Source organism: Chanodichthys erythropterus, chromosome 22, assembly GCF_024489055.1.
Source record: "Chanodichthys erythropterus isolate Z2021 chromosome 22, ASM2448905v1, whole genome shotgun sequence".
Lineage (NCBI taxonomy): Eukaryota > Metazoa > Chordata > Actinopteri > Cypriniformes > Xenocyprididae > Chanodichthys > Chanodichthys erythropterus.
The window spans coordinates 9,622,279-9,631,773 of NC_090242.1; the positions used below are offsets into that span (position 1 = coordinate 9,622,279).

General features: G+C 39.2%; 1 protein-coding gene across 1 annotated transcript in view; it reads left to right on the forward strand.

Moving 5' to 3' along the window:
- Positions 1-7,251, forward strand: part of fstl4 (follistatin-like 4) — a 216,327-nt gene extending 209,076 nt beyond the window's left edge. The window contains exons 14-16 of the mRNA XM_067375723.1: positions 2,677-2,784; positions 6,290-6,399; positions 6,549-7,251. Coding sequence (XP_067231824.1) covers positions 2,677-2,784; positions 6,290-6,399; positions 6,549-7,251 — 921 coding nt within the window. The remainder of the gene's footprint in view (positions 1-2,676; positions 2,785-6,289; positions 6,400-6,548) is intronic.
- The last annotated feature ends 2,244 nt before the right edge of the window (positions 7,252-9,495 follow it).

Consider the following 9,495-nt stretch of genomic DNA (forward strand, 5'->3'; position numbering starts at 1 on the left):
TTTTAGCTTGATGTTGGTTGCTATTATATGGATGAGTGCAATTTTATATAAATTCTCCTTTTGTGGTCCATAAAATAAAGAAGGGCATTAGAGCAACACCAGGGTGAGTAAATGACAACTTCATTTTAAGTATTTGGTGCTGCGATGAACACCATAGTGTCTATTTAAAACATTTAAATACTGTTCAGAAACAGAAAGTAGTACAGCTGCTTTGTTTACAGAGGTTACCAGTGTAACGCTGCATTTCTGCTGTTCCATCAGCGCCATCTACTGTCAGAGAGTGAATGTGCGTTTTCATTCAGCCCATCTCATCCGTGTTGGGCTTGATTACATCAGAGTGCAGATGTCTCTTTGACGCACTGCTGTAAATTTTAAATCGGTCGATGGAAAAGTATTCTAAATGTAACTAATTCATAACAAGGAATTATTCACAGTAAGTTCCCACGATAGCAATACCATGCATGTTCATTATTGCAGTATATATCTTATATCATGTCAGCACGTGTCTATTGCAGAGTACAAAGTGATTCACCATTTGAGGTCTGAGAAACTCTAGAAGAGACGCATGTGAGATCTCAGGGGTCTTTTTCACACATCTGACAGGCAGGAGTCTTGATTTCAGTGGAAACAACTAAGATTTTTCATCACATCATGTTTTCTCCACATTATAAGCCGTGTCATGGGTTGTGTGGACGTCACTGGGTCACGGAGAATAAATCCCTCTAGCATGATCACAGGAGCTCAGCGACGAATAAATTAAAACAAACGCCAAATGATCCTGACAATCATTCAGTGTTTTTAACTAAAGATGGAAGTGTCTGCTAACATTCAGTGCTTTGATCGCAGCTTTTATTTACATGATAATGAAGCATCTTTTAAGAAAGAAAAACTACTAATGAGATCTCTGTAGGATCTAAACAGAAGTGGTCTCTTTTGCAGCAAGTTAATCTAACTTTAAACCTTTCAGTTTACACACTTTTACATGCAAATTAGACACATAATTACTAGAGGCAGCAATAATAATCAAAAGGTGAACATTTATTAATAAGCAGCTTAATAAACGTTTATTGTTCAATTATTATTCATTAAACTTATTTATGTATGTTCATAAACACATTAATACATGTTAATTTCCAACCTATTTTGGGTTCATTTTAAGCAAGCAATATAGTAATTTTTAAACAATAGTTGAGTTAAATAAAACTACCCAGCATGTTGGGCAAACATTTAACCCAACCACTGGGTTAAAACATCCCATTCACTGGGTCTATCCATATTTAACCCAACTTGGGTTGTTTTTAACCCATCATTTTTTAGAATGTAGGCTCAAAGATGCACTAGTCCTCAACACCTAAGAGACATGCCATTAAAAATCAGAAACATCTTATTGTGAGGAGAGCAATCACGTTTATTTTGTAATAATTAATAATAATTGCAATAAATCAAGGTCGACACAACAACCTCTTAAACATCTACAAAATCTCAAGTCTCAGTTGAGCTCAAGTGCACAAAAAGGTCTAATGTCCTTCAAAAGGGTCTCTTCAATATAGTGGATAAAATAATATTTAGTAAAATGATGTGCTGGTTTCAGCCTCATCAATTCAATTCACATTTAATTGTGTAGCGCTTTTCTCAATACATATCGTTTCAAAGCAGTTTTACAGAGAATGCATGTCAACATTACAATTCAAAGAATGCAGTTAACAAATAATGTAATAATTTAGGCAATTAATTTACAATCACTGTTAGCAGTTTAACTGAAGCTAGAAGCAATAACAATAATTAGGATATATAGAAATCGCCGGCTACATGTCCTCATATAACAAATCAAACACCCACGATTCAGCAACTACCTGCTAATGCATTTGCATTCACCTAAAGTAACATTGTCGGCAAGTTTGGATGAATGAAGTCAAAACACACTAGATATAGTACAAACTGCTGCAGAAAAAGTTAGGTGCCATGCAAAATGTAACGAGTAACTGCATTATTAATCATGCATATTTGGAGTAAAAAGTACATTTACTTGTTCAATAATGTAGTCAAGTAGAGAGTAAAAGTTGCTAATATCTTTGATACTCAGTAAAAATACAAAGTAGCCAAAAAGATACTTAAGTACAGTAACTAATTACATTTACTCAAATACTTTACACCACTGGTAAGGCCTCTGGTGCATTATGGTTGAACGGATCACAAATAGATGAGGGAGACACATTCCCGTTTACACCTGCTGTTTTAATCCGTCCACTTTCAACCACTTCTGTTCTGATTTTTTGAACTGGAAAACATATGGAGAACATCAGCCTTCATTTCTGCTCCGATAGACACACGACCGGCCGAACACTGCAAGTGTGTGTTAGAAATCAGGAATGGCCAGAGAACATTGTGCTTGGTGCTTGTGGCTGTCAGAGCAGAAACAAAAGCGGCCGCCCATGGAAGAAAACAGGACAGTAGTGGTCAAAAGAGACAGATTCAAACAGGAATGTGTCTCCCTCGTCTACTTGTGATCCAATGGACTAAAACGCATCTTAAAGAGACATTTGGTTCTTCATTTGGAGCTTACATTCATTCTGAAAGTGTTCGCAGTGAAACCACGTCCTTTATTAGGTCACTGTGCTTCACTCATCACAGACACACACAGATGGATGAATTTCCCTCTCTCTGTTAAAATGACAGGCTGTGGAAACAGACGCCATGCCCGTCAAACTCTTCTACGACAAATCTCACGATCAGCTGTGGGTCTTGAGCTGGAGAGACCTGCTGAAGTCCCGCTCTACGCTCCAGGTGAGAGCACACACCTGCACAAAGCCTGCGTTGTCTTCATGTAAAACATCGCTTTTAGTGTTGGGCTGAATTCTGTTTCACCCAATTAGAGTCTCAAGCACATTAGAGAGCTCACACATCCTTCATGTTTTTCAGCCTGAGAGCTCATTCGGTTTGAGCTCAGTCTTTTTGTGACAGTATTTGCTTAACAAATACATTTCTGCATGCTTGTTTAATTGCATGCATGCATGCTCAATAATTTCAGTTCCCTGTCAGGTAGACCTACTGACTCGAGCTGTATGTGTCTGGTTCCCACGTTATTTTTTGTCAGGTCTGATCAGCGCCGTCCTCATGTCAATGCACACGTATGAGAAACACACAGCCTCAAATGAAAGGCTTTTTATTTAACAAACAATGTGTAATTCCAGCCGACATACACATGAATAATTTATGTTTTATTAAATAGTGGGAAAGTCCTCAGGTGTGTTTGCTTGTTCAGCATGCCCACAGAGCGCCAGCCGCTCAGAATAATGAAGGCGTTTGCTATGAATCACTCAGAAATGCTAAAGAGCACTTTTAGCGGGAAGCTGCATAATCAGCTGCGGGGGATATGGATTCACACCACAAATAAATGGCTTGATAATATTCGACTCATTTTGAATGCGTGCAATTGACCCGGGCATGGGCAATTTGTCAGGCCTGGAGGCAATACTCAGCCCGAGAGGTGAAATATCAAACCCATTTTTTTAAATGGCTCAATATTCTTAGTCAAACATCTGAACCTGCTTGTCAGTTCATTAGATTAAACAAATGAGGGCTGAGGAGAGTGAAACACAGCCGCATGTGTGCGCTTGGCTCTGATCCTGCACTCATCACACAGATTCACAAATCAAGAACTCATAGTTTGCATTCATAATCATCTGCACTGGACACTTGTTAACGAGCCAAAAGTGGCTTTCTTTTTTCTTTTCCTTTTTTTAGAGGCAGAGTTTCCAAGTTGTTTCAGAATAATTGTTGTGAACTAAGCCACTAAATATCCTATAACATATTATAAATACAAATTACTTTAGATAACCTTGTGAAAAAAGAAGTGTGCATGACTGTTTTGAATGTGTACTACTTTTAAATCTTAAAAGTATAGTTTTAAAGAACTGTACAGTTCAGATGAAATAAAGTCCACTTATGCGTGCTTAAAAACATTCATTCTTAACACACTTTTAATAACTGCACTTTTGATAAAACTAATTTTATCAAATTAAAAGGTAAACATTTTAATAATTTGTCATGCTTTAAAGAAGTACACTTATTTTGATATGTTGACTAACATACTAAAACACGTGCAAAGTACTTTAAATATGGCGTTATTCAAAGTTAATACATTTTAAATGCACTTAATTGCAGCTTCACCATTACAAATGTGTAATTACAAAATTATTTAAACATATAACACAAATTTCGATGGAAATTACATTCAAGTATATTTTAGTTTAAAGGGTTAGTTCACCCAAAAATGAAAATTCTGTCATTAATTACTCACCCTCATGTTGTTCCACACCTGTAAGACCTTCGTTCATCTTCAGAACACAAATTAAGATATTTTTGATGAAATCAAATGGGTCAGTGAAGCCTCCATCCTTTCAGATGACCATAAAGCTAAATATTTAAAACAGTTCATATGACTACAGTAGTTCATCCTTAATATTATTAAGTGACGAGAATATTTTTGTCCCTAAAAAACGAAATAATGACTTTATTCAACAATATCTAGTGATAGGCGATTTCGAAACACTGCTTCATGATGCTTTACAAATCTTTTGTTTCGACTCAGTTATTCAGATCGTGTATCAAACTGCCAAAGTCACGCCTCCCAGTGGTGTAATGAAGCCTCATTTACTGAAATCACATGACTTTGGCAGTTTGATACGTGATCCGAACCACTGATTTGAAACAAAAGATTCATTAAGCTTCGAAGCTTCATGAAGCAGTGTTTTGAAATCATCCATCACTAGATATTGTCATAAAGTCGTTATTTATTTATTTATTTATTTATTAGCGCAAAAAAAAGTATTCTCGTCTCTTCATAACATTAAGATTGAACCACTGTAGTCACATGACTGTTTTAAATATGTGTTTAGTACCTTTCTGGTACTAGAATCTTGCTGGCTATGCAGGCCTCACTGAGCCATCGGATTTCATCAAAAATGTCTTAATTTGTGTTCCGAAGCTGAACAAAGGTCTTACGGGTGTGGAACGACACGAGGGTGAGTAATAAATGACATTATTTTTATTTTTGGGTGAACTAACCCTTTAACTATAAATGCTTGTCAGGACATTCATCAGTACACTTTAACCATATTTTGAAGAAAATAGAATTATGAAATTATGATGTACTTAATTGGGTCAAAAAAACACTCTTAATTTCAACTAAAAGCATTAATATGAATTTAAACTATAATACATTTTCATTTAACCGTAAATAACATGCAATTACATTCAGTTCACACTTAAGTGTTATCGGTAATAAAACTTAATTTAACAATAAACTTAATTTACTGCTTATAAATAGTAAGTTTGTTGTTAAGTTTACGTATTTAGAATAAGGTCATGCAGAATAAGACATTAATATGTGCATAATAAGTACTAATAAAGAGCCAATATTGTAGTAATATGCATGATAATAAGCAACTAGTTAAAAGACCGTAAAATAAAGTGTAACTGTATGTTCTTTTAAAGTGTTAAGTGTCTTTAACTACAATGTACTAACATTTAAATGCATCATTTGATACAGTGCTCTTATTGTGTACATACTGTACATGTTTTTTCATTGCCCCATATTACGACCTATATTTACGTTTACAAGTCATGCGCCATCTAGTGGCCGTACAAATAATGACAGTGTAGTGTTACGTCTGTCGTCATGAAATGACATATGACTGTCATTACCAATCAAAATGCGTGTTCATTTAAATGCAGTGTGTGGACTTTTTACACTATTTCTCCTATTTCCATTTGTCCTATTTATTTATTTTTTATTAATGACTACACCCACCCCATCCCTAAACCTAACCTTAGTGATTTATAGTGCATAAACACTTTATTAGCACATGCATTCCCTGGGATCGAACCCACGATCGCATGATCACATGATTGCATATTGTTATTGCAAACCCGAAATATGACGCAGATAAAAGGGAACGTTGCATTAAAATGAAAGTGTCCTGTTGTCAATAGGGGCGCAACTATAGCAAACGCTCCTGTTTGTTAACTGTAAAGTGAGTAAGGAAACATCATAGGCATGAATAAATACTCATAATAGGGGCAGTTTCACACCAAGTTACAGTTAATACAATGAATTAATGAATGTCCTGACATTTATATAATAAAGTATCAAAGCAAGAGTCATTCACTGCACAGACTGAAAGCACGAGCACACTGTTTTCATAGATTATGCCAGTAGATGTTATCCATTTCTACTAAGATCTTATGCTCATTATTGTAATTAACTTTACTTGTTTCTGTTTTTGAGGTGATCACTTCTGCAAGTGCAGTGGAGCAGCGTCAGATCGTTCACACTCCGTTTGAAAGAGTGGAGGATTTCTACATCCCCCCCACCAACCTCATTATCACCCACGTAAGGTATGAAACGATCCTCACCGCTCAGCATGCTTGACCTCTGTCAGATTTTCAACATAATTCTTCCAAAAATTGGAAGTGTAATTAACTGCACAGCACTTAATAAATCTGCAGAAAGATCATTAACCTGTCTTTGACCATTGTCATCTCAGGTTTGGCTTTGTCTTCTTAAAATCGGAGTCTGCGGTGCATAAAATCGACCTTGAGACCCTCCATCTCGTCAAGACCATCAGTCTGAAGAACTACAGCTGTATTCCAGCCAGCATGGCCTACACTCATTTAAGCGGCTATTATTTTATCGAGTGCCAAGTTGAGAACCGTTCCACTCCCAGCTCGCAGATTCTCATTGACAGTGTAAGCGACACTGTTATTGGACCCAATCCCAACATCATTGGCCGGCCGTTCGTCTCTCCAGACGGCCGTTTCATCGTCTCCGTGGATAAGCGACGCGGAAAGCTCCAAATCCAGACCATCTCCTTCAGCGGCGAGCTGCAGATAAGCCACGAAGTGGATCTCTCGATTCCACTCGCAGACTTGGAGTTTCAGCCGTCCTTCACAGAGGCCAACCAGTACGTGGTCGTGACCTCTTCGGCTCAGGGCTCGGAGCTGGTTTTCTCGGACCTGGCGACAGGAAGAGCAAAAGCCCTTCAGAACGTCAAGGATCCGATTCCAGCCACCAGCTGGCCTTGGGGGGACGCCAATAGGGTGGTGGTCTCCAGCGGGGTGTTTGGACGATACTTGGTCACGTCTTCGGCCGAGTCCCTGTTGGTTTTGGACGGCAAACAGAGCGGCCCTCACTGTGAGGTGTCAGAGGTCAAGAGAGGGAACACAGTGGTGTGGGTGGGTGAGGTATGAGTGGCGTACCGCGGGCCGGTTCTGCAGAGGATTGCGTCGGCCTACGGGGCCAAAGCTCGGGAAAACCTTTAAGGGATGCGAATGGACTTGACCCTAGTAGTGAGTTAAACGAACCCATGTGCGGGTTTCTGTATAGGTACACACAACATGCACACACATTCAACAACAAGAAACCTTATACAACAAGGGAACGAATGAAAACACCCTTCAGTGCAACAGTGAGCTAATTTAATGAGAGATGTACATTTTTTGCACTTCCTTGTTAGCAGAAGTAGTGTTAAGCAGCAGACGGGTTAGGTGATGGCTGAACTATGCACAATGCTTTTTAAAGTTTTTCAGTGTTTTTCTTTTCATTGTGTTCACTTGTGATATACGGTCACTGCAGGAAATGTGTCCATCGGTGTCATGTCTGTTTATGTCGGTGTAGAAGATTTTGTTGTTTGCATCATTCCAGTGTTTCTGACTACACGTTTCAACAGCTTATTGTTTGATTGTTTGTTGTTTTTTTACAGTTATTAGTACAACACTTAAAAATAAACATGTTACAGTAACATTTAGCAGTTTCCTCTTTCTAAGCTGTTTAAATGAGTACTTTCTGTTGTCCTGAAAGCTTTCTGTGTGAGTGTTTGGTTTTTATGGAGATACACTTTGGGGACACATTTGTAAGTTATTAGTACAACACTTAATAATAAACACGGTACAGTAACATTTAGCATTTTCTTTTTTTTTAATCGTGTGTTGAATCACTTTAATCACACCCCGTGAAGCATGACAGTGTACCGTGGAAGCTATAAAGGATACCTGGAACAAATGGCTCATTTCCACCGAGTGACACAATTCAGTTCAGTACAATTCGGGACAGGAAACTCTGATCCAGCTTGCATTTCTACCACCAATCATACCCTTACTTGCAACCTGGTCTCATAGGAGAGACGTACCCGCGGGCACATTTTCGCGAGACACAAAATTACGTGCCAATGCGTTCGTCTCACTGCAGATTCCGACAGAAACGAACGCTAGAGGCCGGTAAAACACCAATGACCGCTTTTGCTCGTTTTCACATAAGGTTTTGACGCCGGCCGGGGTCGGATTACGGATTCATAAAGACTCGTTTTCACATACCCGCGCGCAATATCATGTCACGACTTCAGAACGCTTCTTACCGGAGCGCCCGATTTGTAAACGAAGGTACTTTGGACTTTCCGGCTCTATGCTTTTTGCTTTTTTTGGCCGCAACCAAGCTTGCTCGGTAGCTCAGCCGATACAGAGTTGGACTTAGGACGAGGAGTCGACTCCCCAATGATAGGCGTGGTTTATGCCGGAAAGAAGCGGTTGACGTCATTCTCATGTGAAGAAGAAAGTGACAGTAAACAACAATGGAGGACATACAGCAGCTTTGTTTGAGCAAAGGCTGAAGGCTTCAATGAAAAACAGCCAAAAAGTATACGTGTTGCAACGGTATTGTGTTATTTCCCTAGTAGCATGCACAAGTGACGATTTTCTGACAACAAATCAACATTCTGCAGTGAGTGTAGCTCCACCCTTTTGGTACCAGTACTATTGTGCTAGGTACCCCAACGGAAGGGTCCCAAACATGTGGTACGGCACGGTTCAGAATTAGGGTACCATTCACAACTTTTGACAGTGGAAATGGCAAACATTGCGTACCACGCTAGGTGGAAAAAGCCAAAACAGAGTCAGCTTCTGATTGGCTGAAGTAAGTCAATCTCTTACAGGCATGCCGGAAGTATGGCAAGGCAGCACAGCATCTCATTCCCTTGTCAGGGAACCAGAGTTACAGTTATAACCGAGATGTTCCTTTTCGAGGAGTCAGAATGTGGACGCTATGGGAACTTTCATACCCACTGCACCATACTGACAAATGTTTGTGAATCATGTCGAGCACAGTTTAGGACAGAAGCACCTGAGACCCTGGTGTGGAGTCCAAATCCCAGCAATAGAATCTGATGAATGTGTGTGGAGAGGCACAGCCCACCGCGTCACACAACTCTTGGAGGGAAACTCCTGACAATTAAGCCTTAGAGGCCACCATACTCCTAGTAGAATGAGCCCTTATGATTAGAGTTGAAGGGAGCTCATGCTGTAGAGCTGTAGTAATAGCCTCAGCAATCCACTCGCTTATTCTTTGTTAGGTTGATGAGGAACCCTTTCTGGGTGAATCAGAGAATACAAGCATCTGGTCAGTTTTACACCACTGGGCAGAGTAGTGGACGTTACACTCAG